This window comes from Poecilia reticulata, linkage group LG4 (assembly GCF_000633615.1).
Source record: "Poecilia reticulata strain Guanapo linkage group LG4, Guppy_female_1.0+MT, whole genome shotgun sequence".
Classification (NCBI taxonomy): domain Eukaryota; kingdom Metazoa; phylum Chordata; class Actinopteri; order Cyprinodontiformes; family Poeciliidae; genus Poecilia; species Poecilia reticulata.
In genome coordinates, this window is record NC_024334.1 from 22,950,551 (window position 1) to 22,971,324 (window position 20,774).

At 40.7% G+C, this 20,774-nt stretch overlaps 1 protein-coding gene across 10 annotated transcripts in view; it reads right to left on the bottom strand.

Moving 5' to 3' along the window:
- The window catches only part of celf5a (cugbp, Elav-like family member 5a), a 239,498-nt gene that overhangs the window by 9,838 nt on the left and 208,886 nt on the right, over window positions 1–20,774 (bottom strand). For 2 of the 10 annotated variants that reach the window (XM_008407185.2, XM_008407182.2), the window contains exons 7-10: window positions 13,338–13,482; window positions 1,659–1,871; window positions 1,316–1,408; window positions 138–281 (exon numbers count right to left, since the gene is read on the bottom strand). In XM_008407185.2, coding sequence (XP_008405407.1) covers window positions 138–281; window positions 1,316–1,408; window positions 1,659–1,871; window positions 13,338–13,482 — 595 coding nt within the window. Of the gene's footprint in view, window positions 1–137; window positions 282–1,315; window positions 1,409–1,658; window positions 1,875–13,316; window positions 13,483–20,774 lie in introns of all 10 variants that reach the window. The other 8 variants (XM_008407177.2, XM_008407174.2, XM_008407191.2 and 5 more) reach the window with 6 other exon arrangements.

Below are 20,774 nucleotides of genomic sequence, written 5' to 3' on the forward strand. Positions count from 1 at the left end.
TTGGATTATGCACAGTTTTTCAGCGTGAGCTCGTGCGAATGCAATAAAAGAAGCTTTATTTTAAGAGTTTATACATATATATTCACCAGTTGTGCAAATAAGTGTGAGTGGATCTGTACATGCAGTCTGTAACTCACCGAAGCACTTGCTCTGGTTGGTTGCCCGGTCCATGAAGACCTTAGAAGAGATGACTGTACCAAAGGGCAAAAACATCTGCATGAGTTCATTGTCTCCAAACTCCTGCGGCAGGTGGTAGATGAAGAGATTACACCCCTCTGGACCTGAGCAGACAAATAGAGGAAACACATGTCAATTTCATCTCTCCGGTCTCACCAAATTATATGACAATTATCTATTTAGCTGATCTTCAGTGGTCTTCAGCATTTTATTTAAGACTGATACTGGGTCAAAGCAGTCCTACAGAATAGGTTTGCTTTATCTGTGCGTTCCTCCATTCTTTGCTACTCAAACTGTAACTCAAAGGCTTGTGGAGTAAATTATGAATAATTAAAGATAAAACTTAGAACATCTGCCTCTCAACATGCCAACAAAAGATCTAAGGTTGTATTATGCAGAACTAGTCTATGAATTTATAGTAATAGTTTCGGAAGTTAATCATAGATATGGATGGATTGATCAATGGATGGAACATTTCACACATGGCAATGGGAATACAAAAAAAAATCTCCTTAATACTATTTCTTACACTTTTGTAATTCATGTAATACTTTACTGACTAACTTATTATATTGATACTCTTTAGCAATATCTCCAGAATTTCCGTCAGACAGTTTTTCTTTCTTCCTCCTCCTTTTAAACTTGTGCAGCAGGTGTGAGGAAGAAAAAAAAAAGAAAAGAAAAAAAATCACCATGATCCACTTTAAATATTTTTATGAAAGGTGCCCCAGTTTTCCCATTTCTACATTTTCATAACTCTTGTCCCCCTTGGCTGCAGCAGCATGCTTCTTACAGGTTTATTACAATGGATTTTATTGTTACTTATAAAAAAAGAAAAAAAAAAAACCATATGACTATGTTGATCATAAAACCAGAAAATTTAATACAGCTGCATTATCACTGCTCTCTGTCTAGCTATACTGTATTTTTTATGGTGTACATAATGTATAAGTTACCTCAGATTAGGTGTGAAATGTAATATTGTTTCCTCAACCTTTCCACTCTATTTACCCATTCCACAGAATTGAGATGTGTACACTGTAAAAGCAATATTGGTCTCTCATGCTCATCTCTGCTTTTTATATCCATTACAGGAGGATGGGATGGGTGAAGTGTGAAAGTAATAACGTTCTCTCACCCTCACCTTCTCTCTGCTGCTGCTGCTGGATGACCTGGGGCGGCTGGGGCAGTGTTTGGCCGATGGGAGTCAGCGTGGTGGCTGGGTAGATTGCTGCGGAAAGAAGGCGCGGAGAAATAAAGAGAGGGAGTTGTAAAAGCAAGGGGGATCCTGCAGAGAACGGTGTCAAGGATGCTTAAGGTCGATCACACAGGCGTAACGTGTCGAATCAAAGGCGCTCTGATGTCGTGTTCTGACGCACTGTAAACACCCCTGCGGTAATTAACTTGTAGCTGATAACATGGCTGGCATTTGTGAGCAGGGGAGATCAAGCGGCGACAGAGAAGCCTCGTTGTGTCCCCACCTGTGTATTGCTGAACGCCGGTGAAGGCTTGCTGCAAGGTGTCGGCGGCGGTGGGGCTCTGGGTGGAGTAGGGCGGCAGGCCATTGGTGTACACCGTCTCCACGGCGGGGTGCCCGTTGGGCTGATGAGGGATGCCGGTGAATCCGTTGACGATGGGAGTGACAATGCTGGGCACGGCGGAGGTGGTGATGTTGGCTGGCGGAGAGCTGAGGCCTGCTGGGAATGAGGTTCAACGTTACCGCATGAGGGGCAAACCATTCCTGTGGGCTTATTTGGTACTAAAAAAAAAAGAAAAAAAGAAAAACAACAAAGGACAACAAAAAAAACCCCCACTGGATCCAGTGCAGGTGTACACAGTCGCAAACAACACACACAGACACACACATGATATAGTGCCTCCTCTCTCTAATGCAAGGACACGGGTGCGACGTGAGTCTGTCACATATCCGCCGTTTGTCGTGACACATCCTGCAGAATAGCTGGGAAGTCAACCTGTGAAAAATGAGCCTGTCTGTTGTGTTTGTGCGATACCCCGCTGGCTCCTATTGCTCAGGATGATGAAACCACTATGCAACTTCAGAGCAAAAAAAAGAAAAAAAAGAAAAAGCAACCAAAAAAAAAGAGAGTGGGGAAAAAAGGAAACCGATGTGGTGTAGATAGAGGCAGATTACAGAAGGAGATTTGCTTGAATGAGCAGGTAGCTTATACTCAAATATGCCTCTTACTTTTATACATACACAATAAAATACAATAAAAAAAAGTTGGCAGTTTGACAAATGGGTCGGTCATAACATACATAGCACAAGCCTGACAAGGCTGCTGCAGAGAGGTTCATGAGTGGAATCAAAATTGCAAGCATCCTGTTCTCTGCTGTTCAATGCATTTTTAAAAGAACCCCTCGGTTTAGAAAGTGCTTCCAATTATGCCGGGGAATGTCAAAGTACCCATTTGGAGCGGATTCTTACTTTGTGATGGCCTCCCTCTAAAGGATGTTCTTCGTGGCGAAGCATTTCGAGCCAGCTGAGGAACAGCTCCCCGGAGGACCACTTCTCAATCTGGAAGCCCTCACACCCTGATTGGACAGACGACCCAGGTTGTCACGGAAACCCTTCAGTAGCTCGTCATATCCCCACGAGCCGGTACCTTGGCAAGGACCCCGCTGTGAGCTGCAGCTAAACAATCGCATCCGCATACACGCGTAGTGCACGCTGAAATGGACCTGTAAATAAGCTGAGGTGCCGGTAAATACAGCACATAGGGTTACTTTTATTATTCTCTACTTATGACTTATTTTTTTATTTCCTATGCTCTTTTGTCTTCTCTATGTCGCTTCTGTCTGAGCGTTTAAGCCATGGAGGACGCTGACAGTTAACAACAATGGCGACCAGGGGAATTTCCTCGGCCCAGTGAGACTTGTTGTGTCTTTTGCAAAGGTTTCCTCTTTTTCTTTTCTTTTTTTTTTTTCAGAAGCCTCCCTGCGATTGCTTGTTTCCTGCGAAGTTGTGATGAATTAGACCGCAGCTTCAGCCCATTCTCCTACCAGGACCCAGGAGACTGCCGCTCCTACTTTGAGAGCTGGAGGCAGGAGGCAGCTATAGTGTACCCGGGCCACACGCACTCTACTGTACCACCAGATAATGCATCCTCTCCATCATCAAGCAAATTCATTTTCCAAAGCTTAGCAGTGTTTTGGGAGCGCACGCTTATGTATGTTCACCAGTTGCGACATTGGAAGGAACTAGTGCTGTCCTGCAAGAGTATCAACACTGAACTTTTTCCCACATTTTATCACTTTACAACCAGATGCTTCTGTGGATTTTACTGGGATTTTATGGTGTAGAACAACACAAATTAGCAGATGATTGGGAAGTAGAAGGAGCATTCTGGACCGCTTTCAAATCTTTTGACAAAATACCGAAGAGAGGGAAGAGCATTCATGTGCCATGTTTTAATATGTTTGAATCAGTGCCATTGTCTTGATTTTCAGACGATAAACTGAACCGTCTACGACGTTCCCAGAACTCTTGACATTATTTTATAACTGAACCCTGCTTTACACATCTGCACGGCTTCATCTCTGACCTTCCTGCTTGCTCCTCATTCTTTGTGGTTTTGTTGTTTTTTCTTCCACAACTTTTTTTCTACCAAATGTCTGAAGCAGTTGGTGACATTGGATATTTTTCTTTTTTTTTTTTTTTTACAAAGGTGAGTAAAAGTCCTGAATACAATATGTAGCATGAGGCATTTTTCTAACTTTTCTTGAAAACCATCTTTCATTTTTCTATCATGACAAGAAATTCCAAACAAATATTTCTCCTACTCTTACATGGCACAATAGAATAGCAACCGTGTAGCATCGGACTAACGTGTAAAACGAGAAGTATGTTACATTATGTACAAAACTTTGCAAGTTAACACCAAGTTTGGGCCGTGCCAGCAGACCGGTATGTTTGCCTCTGAAAATTTTTTCATATTTGTCCACCACATGATAGCTCAAAATTGTGACTTTAATGTAAATTATAAACGGTAGATGTGCAGATCAACGGATACTAATATTATTGCAATGCACTATAGCTGAGACTGCTGATCCCGTCCATGCAGCTGCTGTTTCAGCATAGCAGCAAAAAGAGCAGTACAACTTTGCCATCTTTCAGACTTTCTGGTTAGCCATAGAGAAGGAAAAACCCAAATTATTAAAATGGAAATACATTTGCAACAATTTATGTCCTGAGGCACCATAATGGGTTTACGATAAAAGGAAAGACAATAACGTCATGGCCATTAAAACCATAACTACATGTGGAGGCCATTTATGTGGCGAGTCATCATCTTTATCCTCACTGTCACCATGTTCCAGTGACCAGCAGGAGCAAAGCCTCCAAACTTCTCCCCTCGGCTGAAATGAAGAAGCATTTCCTACTGTCCTGGAATGGAAAATAAGACATTTCCATTTTATACCTCGCTAGACATATAGTTTTGCTATAGTGGAAAATTGTATTCATAGCTTGTTTACAATGCACATGCAACAGTGCAGATCTACATGCGGCTGTCAGCTTGCGCGGCGAGTATCGGTCCGTAATAATGACATGTTGTTTCCCACTTGGGCATGGTTGAATACAAAGCTATGGGGCAGCAGATTATATATTCTATACAGCTGGAGCTTTTGCTAAGAATTCCTTCCTCGTGACTGCGGCACAAAGGGAGTCCACACTGTGAAACAGTATGGATAAGTGTATGTCACATGCATTTATTTATGTCATGAATACAAAATTATATCCACATTACCGTCGGTTCTTCTGAGGAAGGGAAACTGTTGATTTGCTCTCTGCAGTGATTTCCTCATGGAGCAAGTCTTCGAATATGACAGAGGTATTTATTATGCTAATTATGCGTTCAAATCATCGAGGAATGCCATGCCCGTGCTGTAGAGTGCAGTCATTACCAGCACAAGGACTGTCTTTTGCTGGAGCAAGTAATAAGCACTCAAAACAGATGCTTTCATCTAACTGATTTAAAATGTGATGCATTTACAGTCAAGGAGAAAATGTCTGTCTGGTGTGAATAATAAATCTGCGCATGGGAGAAAGAGCTTTTTTTCAAAGGCTAGTCTGCATACCAATAAATACCATGCGACGTTAAACACTGGCCTTTAAATCTCGAAGGCAAATTTACTGGGACGCAACGCAACATGTATGTTCATTTAAATGGACATACCTGCAAGAACAATAACCACACAAATGTCAGAATACAGTATGTTCTGTATAGGGTGCATGATTTTTACCACTGCTGCCTTTTACATGTGATAATAAGGCTTTACACGTCTGCCCTTGGGACAATAATCAGTGATGTGCAGTCCTTGTATGAATCACGCCTTTAAAACTGCTCCTGACATTGTCACCCCACTCTAATCTTGCTATTTATTCTTATTTTCACTGGCTAATTGGCCTTTTAATCACCAATTCACTTAAGTTAGATGTTTGGAAATGAGGAGAAACCTAAAACATGCAGGACCAGGACTGGCAACCACTGCATTGTTCAAATCTATATTTATTTATATATAATTTAGATTTTTGTCAGCACACAGTTATAAAGAAGCAGAATGGCATTTACTACGAAATAAATAATCAAAGAGTCATATCAAAACAGAGAAGAAACACAAAGAAGAAGCAACATTTTTAGTCAGTCAATTCCAGTTATTGACTGGTTATCCTTTCTTTCACATTATCCAAGAAAGGCTGTAATAACTTTTAGATTCTGCTGCAGCCTCTTGAACTATTCCCAATTCAGACTTTCTTATTTATTTATAGCCATTGTAAAACTTCACCAAGCAACTTTCTGAATGCGTCAGTCATTAATACTGGGCACATTAATTAAAAGATGAGGAACTGAAATTCTGTCATCTGCATAAGTGCATGGAGGTTCTCGACATTCTTCTACAGATGCTATTGTAAAGCTCAGATTTCTTTGTATTGTATGTATGATGATAAAACTCCGAGTCAAATGATGATGGCACACAAAGAAGGACATGGTTCAAACCAGGAGCAGAGAAAAAAAAACACAAGAAAACAAGCTTTGATGCCTGCCTGAGGAGATGGCTGTAGCGTTGCTCCCCCAAAGACAGTGTTGAATACATGTTCATGTGTTAGTAGGGATATCAATGGCTTGCGCGCAGGAATATGAAGAAATACGTTGAAGCCTTCACTTTGTCTGCTCCGCTGCTGAGGACATTATGCATGCAGCACAGCGACTACAGCGATGTGTTAGACTTTTCGATCGCCGAGGAGGCCAGCTTCTTAAGCTTTGCTGCAGGTGAAAGTTTTTCTTTCACAGCTCTGATCCGAGTAAGGGCTGCGACTTTGGTTGTAAAAAGCGTATGCACACAAAAGGATAAGGCCAATAACCTTTTGGCCATGTTCAATACCTCGAAGATAATGTCTTTACCCTTGAAGTTACAATTAATCTAATCTTTAATGTGCGATGTGTAGCTGTGCAGTAGGGGTCGTTCATGTTACCGTTAGCCTGGAGAAACTGAAGCCACGGTCATTATGAAGTAGAAAGATTTATGTTTTAACACTGAGACAAAGGACACCTAAATTAGAAAAGTGCTCCAGAATAGAAATTGTAATATTGAAAACACATGATGATCTCATACACAATCTCATTTTACCAATGGAGCCCACTATTGACTTTTTTTTTTTGGTGTTGGCAATGATGTAAGCAAAGATGTGGCAGGAGAATAGCCTTCGCCACATTAGTTGGTTCCCATCGATCTAATAGTATGAAGGCTGAATCTTTCTGTTATTATTATTGCACATTAAAAGCTGCCGTCCAACAGTTTTTATTTGTTTGTCCAGCTATCAGGGGTGCTTAAAAACACTTGCTTATGCAAAAGCACCGCCTATTTCCACAAACCTCCTCCTAGGAGCTGCAGCCTCCAGCCGACCTACCTCCTCACAAAGCAGCTCTACCTCGTACCTTCCCCACTCAGCTCCACCAGACTAGCAGCAGCAGCAGCAGCAATTACCAAACACCAGGGGAAACTACAAGTCTGCTGAGTTTATCCTACTAACTACTTCTCAGACCAATGCTCCTAATAAAACTTGTAAATAGCATAGTGGAAAGGAATTATTGAGTGCTGAAGGCAGTTTTGGAAAGAGCAGAAGCTTCTTAAAGAGACAGAGGTCAATTTCAAGGCACAAAACTGCAAAGTCAAATTTCTTCCAAGTTATGTTTGATTTTCAGAAATGTTATAACAACTGAAGTTAACAAAGTTGCTTGACTGTGCTGTAAAATACATAATGCCGTCCGTTTAAAGCTAAAAGTATCTATCCAGCTGTTTGCTTCAGTCCTGATCTGATGCGTCACTCTACAGCTACATCTTTAGAATAAGCAGTCGCAAGCTTGTTAATTAATCCTTTATTTAACATAAACCTCCAATCTAATTCTTCCTCATCACTTGCTTGTTTTAAAATGAATGTTTTTATAAACCACATGCCCAGAAGCCACAAAGGACAGGTAGTATTAAGAAAGATCAGCACGTCAAACAGCTCATTAGTTTCCTGGTGTTTGTCACCATGGAAGGGTTCTGCATCAGTGGGTTAACTGCGTTTGAATCCAGCGGGGATGTCGTGCCACATTCAGCCTGTCTGTCAGTGGGGTGTCCCTGGCTGTGCAGCGTCTGCAGTACATTTTGTCTAATGTGCACTTGTGCATCTTGTATGTCTTCACTGCAGAGCAGCACCATACAGGAGAACATTAGAGCGACTTTGATTACACACTTCTCTCATCCCAAACAAAGCATCCTTGACACCGCGTGTTCTTTGCCACACATACCCAGCGGGATGTGCATCTCTCTCCGTTTCTTCCTTCCTTTTACTGTATTTATCTCTCCCTCCTCTCCCTCTTTCTATATCTCCACCTCCACCGCCCCATCTCTCTCTCTCCTCGGTTTTGTTTAACTTTCTTTTCTTCTGCAGCACTCAGGGAGCAGCACCTGGTGAACATTATTTTCAAAAAGCATCATCATGAATCATTGTAAGGATACATTCTCTAATCAGCCCAGCCATCTGGCAAACGGCTTATGCACCATCAAGCCTAAATGCTTTGCATCTGTTGATCGACTGCATGTCTCTTTTCTTTTTTTTTTTTTTAGAGACACACCCTTAACCTCTGAACCTATCAAACAAGATTTTTTTTTCATAAACACGTCGGTTACTGGGTAATTTCAAAATAAGACGAAGAGTATAAAAGTATTGATCGATGAGCACTCTCAGTTTAGATGTTCCTTTCAAACTTAACAGAAAAAAAAGTCAAATATAAACTGATTTTAGGAACATAATTTGATTGATGAGATAACTTTAATGCATAAGTTAAGCCTTAGCCAAAGCGGAGACGCACTCTAAAATAAGATTTGGATATTACGATGAATTATTCCACTGAATCGTGGCAGGCATCCTAGAGTCTCTTAGTAGTGTCAGAATTCCTTGCCCTACTTTCACAGACAGCCTTGCCAGTAACGTTATGTATTCCTTCAATGAACTCTAAATATGTCACAGTCAGAAGGAGGAGGTTTGTGTATGTGTGGTGGTGGGGTAGGGTGGTTGAGGGGGTTGGGGGCATAAAACTCTGCAAACTGGAATCCGCAAGCTGGGGTACCGACTCCTGCAGCTGCTGCCCGCCAAATCAAATGAATGAATGAAGCAAAGGGAAATAACAAATTGAATATTTATGACTGTCCTTGAAACTTCATGATTACCATCTATTTTATTTATTTATTTAACAAAGGATTCTGAGTAACTTGCATTCAATGAGAAAAGGTAACCCAATGAAAAGTACATAAACAGAAATATCCAGCTCACATGGTGTAGTGAGGGCGGCTTTTCTAAGGTGTGGACTTTAACCTTCTTCACCTGCTGCTCTCTAACTTACTTTAAAATGCCCTTGTAAAATTGTAGGTCTGTTCAAAATATATCTTGCTCCTGTTAGGTTAGATGTTTATCCAAATACCAAAATAGCTCTCGTTAAGGTTGCTCCTAAAAAGGAGAAAATGTTTAATTACATTTCAGAAAGCTTTAAAATTATTCATAACTAACTGTAGCTTTAAATGCTGATTAGCATTAAATGTGAACCTGTCGTTATCCACCAGAATGAAAAAAAAATAAATACATAAAATAAAATATATATATATATATTTGAATGTGAAAATAGCATTTGTTCACAGTCTCTTCATTTTTAAGTGACATTGCCTGCTTATCTAACCCAGTTTTAAAAGAGATCCAGCAAATGTTCCTGCAGACATTCAGAACTTGTTTCAGGGGCACCAAAGTCCACCTGTCAATCTACAAGTACCGTTTGGCAGCAGACTGAATCACTTTTATCCAAAAATCCAAACATCTCTTAAACCTACAGAGACAGAAACAGTGCCTGTAAAAAGTATCAACTTCTTTGAATTTTCCTTTTCTTTTCATTGTGTGTACAAATCAATCGTGATTCAACTAAATTTGGTTTTTTTGACAAAAAAAATGGGCAAAAACCTTCTTGAATGTCAAAGTGAAAACAGATTTCTACAAAATAATGGAAATAAAATAACAAAAGTCAGTCCCAGAAGTCAGGGGATGGATACAAAACTATGTCTGACACACTGAACATCCCCTGGAGTTCAGTTTAATTGATGACTGAGAAATTAAAAGAATGTGGTCCATGTGTAAATACAGTGGCGCAAAAGGTGGGTATGCAGGGTATGCAACGCATAGGGGCGCAGCACCAGAGAGGGTGCCAAAACCCCGTCTGGAGGGGGCGGCGCGCCGATGATGTTTTCCTGTACACTTCTGCGCGCCTTACGCTCCTTCACCTCGCGCACATAACGAGGTAAATGTAGCGGGTTTTACCTTTCACGTATCGTCGCCTCGGGGGGGGGGGGGGGCTGAGTGAGCGTCGCTCCTTGACCCTGACGTTCCTTCCCTCGGTCGTTCCTTCCCTCGGTCGGGGCGTGGCGGGGGGGCAGATCTATGTTTTCGCATCCACATGAATAATGTGTAGTTGCGCCACTGTGTAAATATGTCTATATCAGGTCATTTACACAAACTGAGTGACTATGCAGGAAAAAGCCTGGTAAGTGAGGCCACCAGGATGCCAGTGAGTACAAGGAAGGAGTTACAAACTTCAGTAGATGAGATGGGAGAAACTCTGCATACAACTGCTGTTGCCTGGGTTCATTACCACTCAAAATTTTAATGGGAGAGTGGCAATGAAAAAGCGACAGTTGAAGAAAACTCATTTAGGCTGGACTTAAGTTCGCCAAGAGGTTTGTGGGAAAGTTCTTTGCTCCCCAGTCAAGATGCTATGTTTGAAAATGAACAGCAGATTATCCAACAGGTCAGGTTTAATTATTCTTAAGGTGGACAAGAATAATTGTCCACCAAGATGTCCACCTTAAGACAATCACATACATCCAAAAGTAGCTCGTTTTATTTAAAATATTTTGTAAATTTGTTGGATATTCACAAACCACATTTTGATGATATGTTTGATTTGCAAAAGCAATAAAAGGGGGAGGGGATACTTTTTTATAGGCCCTGTAATCTAGTTCTTGTTTTTACTCACTGCATTTGTTTTCGAGTCTTTGCTTAATCAATAACAGGTAAACTGGTATTAATTTGACAATTTTAATTCTTGATTGTATTAATAATTAGACATTGTTTATTTTTCTTAATTTTCCTCATGAAAATGCCAAGAGATCTGAAAATTTGAATGACACTTTTCTTAAGTTTAACTTTTCCAGACAACAAAAGCAAAATCAACAAGATTTCTTTTGGTTTGAGGCAGACTCGATTTTCTATAGACTGCAGCTGGAGAGATGCACAAACAATCCAAGTTGACTGGAGGACAAAGCCTTTCACACAACCCAGGCACACACACCAACTGTGCTCCTTGCAGCGCGATTGCACTATCTTCAATCAGAACCATTGTGTTGCAAAAATACAGGTATGCATGCCGAATACAAAGCTCCGAATTGCAGCACTGTCATTGCTTTTACCCATCAAAAATAAGAGCTTCTCAGCAAGACTGAGCTCTGGTTTTAATCACTGTCTTAGATTGATTATGCCTGCCCAGTAGTGCACACTTTGCGCTGAAAACATCAATGTGAATATTTGACAAATGTCTCGTCTTTCCACATACATCACACCTAGTGTTGAAAATGATACTGTGCCTGCCTACAATATGTGTGTCTACTGGCACAGTATCACTTCAGGCACATATTTTTTGTTTGTGTTCAGGTGGGGACGTCTCTGACTCAGTCCTTTGGGTTTTTTTTTTTTTTGAAGGATGTATTTTTAAATTTAATAATTGGATGATTTTTAAATGTAATAATTGGGAGCAAATGTCTAAATGACTTGCAGATTCAATCTTGTGTTGCAAAAGTGCATACAAGTGTAAGTATTTTACGGCATATAAAAAAAAGTAAAATATATACATACACACACAAAAATATAAAAGTAAACTACACTATACACATACAATTTGTAGCCATCAAAACCTGTACTTTTTTTCTCCACAGACCAGGTGGGCAGCTGTATATGTCAGTGGAGATTAAATGTGTTCATTCTGGTTCCAGGGTTTATTTCTTTATCCTTTACAAGATAAAGGATAAAGACAATGATGCAACTGGACACAACTGGACAATGATGGTGATCTCTCAGCAGGTTTGAGTTTCTGTAGCTGCCAGGTTTTTCTGAACATCTTAAACCTTTTGACAAGGTGGTAAAGGTGGTTGAAAACTTGGACAGAAGTGGCTGTAACATACACGATAATGATCCAGAAAACCACAAAATTGTTTTTGACTCAGGCAAAAAAAAAAAAAAAGGAATTTACTCCCTAAATCTTCAACATTGAAAATATTTAATATTTGTTAATATTTTAATTCGCTATTTGTTATTATTTTTATTTTTCTCTTCATGATACAACCCATTGTTTTTGTCTATTTTTGTAGCTGCAGGCATACAAGGTCACCAAAACACAGATTTTGCATTCGAGTGGACAGCGTAAGGGTTACCAACATATTATTTCATGTATATATGTATTTCTTCTTGTATTCTACCAAAAGAAAACAACAATGTGTACCCAGTTCTTGTTTTTTTATTTCTTGAAGCCGTTTCTTGCATCACAAAAAATACAAAATGCATATTTATCCCCCTCCAATGAGATCGTGTCTACATCTGCTTTATTTTATTTTATTCCCCTTCAAATTCTCACTGAAGGTGGGAGTTGAGTGTGGGTAGATCCAACAAGCACATGCTGAGAAAGAACACAAATATTTTTTTTCCCCCGATAAAAAAAAAAAAACACAGCTCAACGATAGTTTGATAAAGTGACGCAGGTTTTGTATAAACTGGATTCCTACGATGACTTTAAAGAGCATTTAAAACAAATCTCTCTGTGCTGCTGATGGCTGTGTCTCTCAGACGAGAAGCTTTAAAGTTACCAAAGACCCAAAGACTTTGCAGTAGAAACTGAACACTGCTGAGATGACAAAGTATGAGAGTGGAGCACAACAAAGACTCAGATACTGTATAATTTATTTAGGCTTATGCTTTTGGTGAGTGAAGAATCTTGAAGTTTTTTTGTTTTTTTTTCTAAAGAAAAATGAAACGGTGCTGAATAAGCAAATCTCCGGCAGTGGGTAGGTGTTTCAAAGTCCTTTCCTCCCCACTGTAATGTATGTGCGTGGAGGCTGTTTGTTATGGAAAACAAACCCGACTGCATGCAAACCATGCACAAGTGCTTCAAAGCACAAGGTCAAAATGCTATGGGAAAATTAACGCCTTACCTGTACATTTAGTAAATGATGTTCTTTACTCTGCTGCTTCTACTGTAACCCTAAATCTCAGCATTCACAAACAACATAAACATGCAAATCTCGTCTCACTTTCCCTTTCCCTCGAGAGGAATAATTTTGGATTACCGGTAAATAGGCACTCTTTCTTTAGGCCATGCTGCAGATCTAGCTTGTTATACACTCACACACACGCACGCACACGCACACACATCAACGTCCCGCATGGCAACATAAACACAGACGTTAATAAAAGACACTTTGGCTTGCTACTGTGGCACAGAAACACCATCACATAGAGAAAGGGAATGAAACTGAGTGCTCACCCAGGGTTTGATGAAACTCACCCGACACCGGGGTCATGGGAGTGGGTGGGAGGCTGTTGATGTTGAGCGCCCCCATCTGGTGGATCTGCGTGGCAGGGAAGGCCACGCTAGGCGTGATATAACCTCCATGGGTTGCTGCCATGATGGCTGCCTGCTGCTGCATGAGCTAAAGAAGACGGACACGGAGAGATGGGTGGAGGACAGGATGGGGGAGAAGAAGGTGATGGAAGGGGTGTGGGGGGGGATGGCGATGAAAAATGCAGTAAGTGGCCGAAGAATCGGGAGAAGATGGAAGAAGGGGAGTAAGAGTGAAACATATCAAGGGCAGACGAGAGGGAGGGATTTATGGTGATGTTGATGGATGGATAGTGCATGGAAGTGCAGAGAAAGTAGAGCAGAAGAAAAGAAAGAGAAGAAAAAGAAGCCTGTCAACCTATGTTTAGTGAATGTGCCCGTCCTCGCAGCAGGAAGCCTGTCACCAGCTGCAGAAACAATTTAATAGCTGTCTGTTGGGCTCATACAAATCAAGGCATTGACATGTGCACATTATCTCAGTGCTCAGGGGACAGGCAAAGTTTGCAGAGTTACAATGCCTTTTTTCCTTATAATTGTCAAACTTCACAATACTTTGCTCGGCTGCATAGAAATGCCACAGTTTCCTCCCACTCTCATCTGTTTTTTTTTTTTTCCTCGGGCTCATGTTTAATTTTTTCTGATGGATTTGTGATGATTACCACTTGGAGCTTGACATTCAGTCATCGCTTAACATCTTCTCTCATTTTATAATTTATTTGGCACATGGTGCTCAAACAAGAGTGCTTTTCTCTAAACACATTTCGCATAAAGAGTAAAGATTTGAGCTTGGAGACTCAACACAAGCAAATCATAAAAAATAATATGAATAAATAAATATCCCGTTACACAAAGGGCCGTCAAGGAATGTGTCAAAGATCAGATCCTGCCCAAACTGTTCTGGTAAGTGGAATTAATATTGACACACAATTCAAATGAGTTTGTCTTGCAAACATAGTCAGAGCCTAATTTATTTATTTTTACATTTCATTACATAGCTTAACATTTCAAAGCATTTCCTTGAAAACTAGCACAAAATAACAAAACCGTAGATGGAAAAGTCAGAATTCAAAATCTTTTCTAAATAAAAAAAAATTGAACAGTGTTGTGACCACATGTATTCAGGCCTCTTTACTTGTATACCTCTAAAAAATCTGTAATGTCAATTGTCTTTAGAAGTTATCTAAAATGTAAATAGGGTCGACTTGTGTTTCCTTCTCAGTATAAATACAGGAACATGATACTGGGCAGGATCTATGCAAGTGACACAGAAAACGAGAGTAATGAGGAGTAAAAAATATATATATTAATTTTGACCAAACTACTATATATGTGGAGGAATAAATTCTATACCCCTCTGAGCAAAGCTTTCCCACTTTGTAGCATGGTGATGACAGTATCATGCTGTGAGTCTGCAGTGTTTCAACAGGGATGAGCTGAAGTCAGCTGATAAGACGGCAAATCAATATTACTGGAGGCTGTAAAAGACTTGGGTCTAGGGTCAGAGGTTAATTAGGACATTGACCCTAAACATAGAGGTGGAACTGCATCAGAAATCAAAATATAATCTTGTGGCACTGCAAAGTATTAACATAATGTTTTTTTGTGTTTTACTTGAAAATACTTTGGAGACCATGCATCATTTTTACCTCTTCACAATTATCGGCTGCTTTGTATTGGATTAAAAATGTCAAAATAAAATATACTAAAGCTTCAGGTTATACCATGAATACTTTTGCAAACCACTGTATGTTCTTAATGTGAAACATAAAAAAAAACTAGATGGCTTAGGCAAAGAAATCTTCAACACACACACAAAGTAAGAGTTTAATGCATAAAAAATGTAATTTCCCTAAAAACGCCCTCACATGTCCTCCTCCTACTAAATGGACACATTAGAATAACATTTTTGAACCAAGAGTAGCTCTAGACTCAATTCGAGACCATGTTAGTAATACAACACCTTCAGTGAGTAAATGTCTATTTTCTCTTGCTGGACAATCCCGCAAAGAGATACAATCAATAGCCTTTCACTCCCTCTGCATTTCTGCTTAGCATGAACTGAGAAGTGAGCCGAAACCATTTTCCATCAAATGCAGCCCAAGGAGTGTTTATTCATATGCATAGGACATGCTCACATGCACCGCTGCCTTGAACCGCGCTCGCTAACAAAGACACACACACACACACACACACACGCACACCCCAACACACACCACATGCATGAAGAGTGATTGAGACTATTTGAGCTTCCACACTCTGCTTAAATTCTCCTGGTGCAAAAACCACCCTCTGAATGCCTAATTTAGAAAAAAAAAAAATCCATCACTGTACAATGGCTTTTGCAGCTTGTGAACCAGTGGTTTTATCTGGGGAATCAATAATCTTTTGCAGGCCGTGTAGCTGCCCATCAGGCATGCGGACTTGTGTGGTATAGGAATACAAACACAGCAGGCCCAACCTCTTGCCCCATGTCTCTGCATCTGTTTAATACTGCATGGCTTGTACGTGTCAGGGGAGCTGCTGATAGCTGTGGCCTGAGATCGCTTCGCGCGGGCAGAAATCAAACTGCGCTGCCACTTGCACTGATGCTAATGATGGCAGTAAAGGTACAGAACGGCTCTCTGGTCGTATTTGCATGTGGACCTGGCGACGGAAAAGCCAATTATTTTCCCTGAGTGCCCCTGTCAGGTAACCTTAAAGTGGCTGTCCTGTTGTAGAAAGCCCAATGTTGGAGCCTCGTCCGTTAGCCACATGCCTCGAAACAGTTTATTAATGCCTGTGGTCATTTGCATAATTTTATCAATGTGAAAATGTGAATAATTCCTTTCTAAAAAAAAAAAAGACAAGTTGAACATTTTAGAGACTAAAACTGAGATATATATGGTTAAATCACAAAAATAATAATGCTCTACCAAAAAAGTAAACAGAAAGGTCCAATGATGATTTGTGATTTGAGTCATTTTATGTCCCCGTTTCCATTTTGTCACAATTTTGTTCCACTTTACATTTGTAAAGATACCATTTTGTGCCCATATGCTAAACCCATGATCCTGAAACTGTGGTACACAGAGGTTTAGAGATGGAACAAGATCTCAAGATATTAAAACATTGCAGTGTTTCTCACTGAAGTGATTGCTAACTTAAACACTAACCAGCTGTAGTAAGTACAAATTCACCCGATGATTAAAGTCATCCTGCATTTCGCTTTCAGTAAACATTATAGAAAACTGCACAAACAGTCAATGCAAATCCACCTGTAGATTATAGTTTTGTACCAGATCTTAGTACAAAATGGCAAAACCACAGCTCCATTTTTGTGACTATTTACTTTAGGCATCTGTGATTGTTGATGTAGGTGATGTGGCAATATATCTGCTCAAGGTGGTCTCAAATCTGCTCGAATGAATGAATAAATAAATAGAGAAAATGATATTAGTTGTATCCAAAATTAGTTCTCAATCTCTCAGTTCCTTGTCTGGCCAATGGGGATTTTGTGAACCTTTGTGTTGCTACTCTGTTTAAGAAAACAAGACTGTGCACAAAGCTAAACTTTAGTGTTACTAGTGATTGTGGAAACTTTGATCATCTTTGGCTTCAAATTACTGAGACCGTTTAAACTTGAACTGAGTAAATCCACATTAAAAAATAGACCTTTTTTTAATAGGTGGTATTATGCATTTTCCAGGCACAGATAGTGTCACTACATAGCTAACATAACCAAGTAATCATGTTAGCTTCAATCATTATGGAAATGCTGTGTATATTAAACATGCTGTATATATTAAACCTGAAAGAAATTTGACTTCACAATTCGACGTGAAATTTGCCTCCGTCAATAGCAATGCTACCCACTATGAAGTTTACAACCATTATTAGGAGCGTTGGACTGAGAAGTAGTTAATATGATGAGCTCAGCAGTTTTCCAGGTGTTTGCTAATTGTTGCTAGTCTGGAGGAGCTCTGCAGACTAGAAACTGTATTGAAGAATCTGTAAAGTACAGATTCTTTACAGAATCTTTGAAGAATCTGTAAAGTACAGATTCTTCAATACAGAGATTTAATTTGTGAAATCTGTTTTTCAAAGCTAAATGAAAATGCCACAAAAAATGAGAACAGCTTCTGCAAAAATATCATTAAAATCTCTCTTCTTCTAGTTTTATTTTTTGTACAATTTTGGTCAAATGTACATGCCCAGGTGGGTATTCAAGTAAAACCCACCGCTTCCCCTAGTCAGCCAGCAGCCTTTTTAGTCTTAGTCTGCATGGAGTAATAATCGCAGTGGGAGTAAATAGTAACGTGACCAGAATACCATCCTCTCTCCCAGCTCCAAATGTCTTAGATAATGTGGCCCGTAATGCCATCTGTCAGATTGTCATGGATAAAAAAAACTAAAAAAAAACGCTCTCATTAATTGTTGCTTTGTTCCAAAATAAAATCCAGCAAATTGGAAACTCAAGCATGTAATTATGTTGGAATGCAGCGGTTAACACAATCTGACTTCAAGAAAAAGAAATAAATAATCAAAGAGCAGCTATGCCGACCGAGAGAAACACAGTCACTCCGTTATACTTTTCTTATGCTTATTTCTCCTCCCTTTGAAATTCAAAGACATTATATTCATAAGACCCCCCCCACCAACCCTTTGCACTCCCCCCCTCCACACCCTATTTATTTATGCACTCCCAGAGCAGATAGAAAACGTCTCTATGGTAGAGAATGAGCAAAGCTGAGGAGTCTTCATCATCACAGACAACCTTCTCTAGCTGCCTTTCAAAAGGCAGACCGAAACAAGGGGACAAAAAAAAAAAAAAAGACAGAGTGCACCCAGATGAAAAGGAGCACAGAAAGTTGCCTGGGCTCCAGCAGCATTCAGTTAGTGTCAGACATCTGCTTTTTTATTGCAACCTGATGGCATTACTCTCCCCTGGTGCTAGCAGGCAATCACCTCTTTATCACATGGCAATTATCTCCGTAGTGCTGCTCTGTGACTCGCCGACTCTTAGTGCTGTCACATGTGACCCCTTACAGTCCAACCAGCCAATGACAGAGGGGGGGGAAAAATGCGGTGGCTGTGGTGTGTTGGGGTGGTGGAAGGGGAGAAGGAGAGGCGGAGGGGGTCCAGAAACAAAGAAGGGCTAGCAGGGGAGCGGTAGAGAGCGGGTGTAAAAGGTTGGAAAAATTAGAGTGTCAAGGAGACAGTGGGTCACAGAGGTGAACTCGAGGGCCACATTTGTTACCACCGAGCCAGCGGGCTGCGTTTCTCAATAGTTTTCTCCTCATTTCCGACGCGCTCCGTAATAGGCGCGCATGCATTCGCTCACGTGCGACGGCTGGCCCCTCGCATGCATAATGCAGCGAAATCAGGTCACACTCACACAGCCTGGCATGTGCATGCGTGTGGGCAGTTTACAGTACAGCCAAATGATGCCGTAATTTGTGGCCATCATTTCTCTCCCCCGCGCAGCGTGGCAGTTTGAACGTAGAACCCTCCGACAGGGGGAGATGTTTCCTAATATGAGCTTACAGCCGTCCTCCTCCCTCTCATCCACCCACGCTCACTGTCACTATTAGCACCAAATTCCAACCATTCCCTCTCTTCTCGTTTGTCTGTCTTACATTTTGCCTAATGTATGTTTTCAGGGAGGCGCTCATGACGCATTTAAATCTTAAACTTCTCACTTGTTTCGTTTTCTTTTTTTCTCCTTCTTATTCTTTTGTCCCATGACACACTTTGTAGTCATGCAGAGCTGAAATGGTTGGCTGAAACCATCTCAGAAGATAAGGTGGGGGGGAAAAAAGTGTACAAATGTGTTTGTATCTCAGAAAGGGAAAAACAAAACAAAACAAAAAAAAAACTAATAAGTGGTTGTTTTAGGACCTGAACTCGGCGTTTTCTTGGGAGAGCTATTATCACTCAACACCAACTCGGGATTGAAACATGGATTCTCGCTCTCTTGCTTTCTTTGGCTGAAATCGCCTCCTTTTGCAAATAGGTTGTCTCCTGTCAGAGCACGCCGGTGTCTCTGCCTGTCGTAAAAATGGCACATTTCTCACTTTTGGCACATGTTGTCAGTGTTGTACCCCTCCTCAATTTGTGTTCAGAGCCTCCATCCTTCCCTCCTCCCCCTCCTGGTTTGACTAAAATCCAATTTACTGGCTGTCAGCTCAACTCTATAATCCTATCCACTGCTGTAGTGGAGAGGTAGCTCTTTGAATTTTACCATTTACTGTATTCACTGGTTATAGCTATATATACCATCTTTCTCCGTGTCTGTATCCTATGCTTCCCTACCTCGTCTTCTCTTGGCCAGTGTGTATGGAGAGTAGGCGAGCGTGTTGTGTGTCTTTGGAGATAAAGTCCTTTTTTCTGTCACTGCAGGATTTTCGTCTTGGGGTAATATGTGTAGTTTATCTTGCAGCAAAGAAACATTAATCGTATCACTTCAGCGCACTCTGGCTGCAGGGGAAATCAAGACTGCACAGCATGCGTGTGCATCCAACGCGAATGAGTCTCACATATACAAAATCAATGCACAAGTTTTTTGTTTTCTTTTAGAAAAGGTTATTTCTCTTTACCTCACTTGTTACATAAAAAGCAGACCATTGTTTTGATTCATTAAATATGCACAGTAACACAGATGAAATGACTTTACTGAAAATCCATAGCTAAAAGTTGGGTTGAGTTTATCTCCAAAGACTCCTTCCCGCCAAATGTTTCTGCAGCAACTTTCTGTATTTTGGTGGATTTCTTACGTTTGGGTCTCCTTCATTCACAATCATAATACAAAAAGTGACCGTTACACATTTTCTGTTTTGAATGTAATGTTAGCCGATTCTCCCTGTGATGCTGACGTATCCCTCATGTCCTTATGTCTTCTACTCCGAACTCAATTTCCAAGCATCGTCCCGCTCTTTCTCATATTATATGCATGTACCAGAGAGAGAGAAAGAAAGAGAGAGGGGTTGGGGGTGGGTGAGGGTTGTTGGTGGGCGAACTCGCTGCCCAGTGTGCGCAAGTGTGTACGCTCTTGTGTGCATCTCTATGAGCCGACACGGGTCTCTGCCACAGTAAATAAAAGTCATGGCCAACCAGAGCGGTGCACAATGGTCTCCCTGCAGACCGCCGCGGCCTCCATCGCCCCTTAAACATTTGCATTTCTCCACATTTCCCGGGAAAGGGCTGCATTTCATGAATGGTAATGAAGGTGGGAGTTTTAGTGGAGAGTGCACAAGAGATGGCCTCGCAATTACTCCGGGATGGTCAATTTGCACATTTCACAGTGGGTCCCACGGCTGTGATATGAAAATGAGGGAAATGGATAGGCCCCCAAGACATCACTAACATCAACAATTAATACTGCCATTTTGATACTGTTCATATATA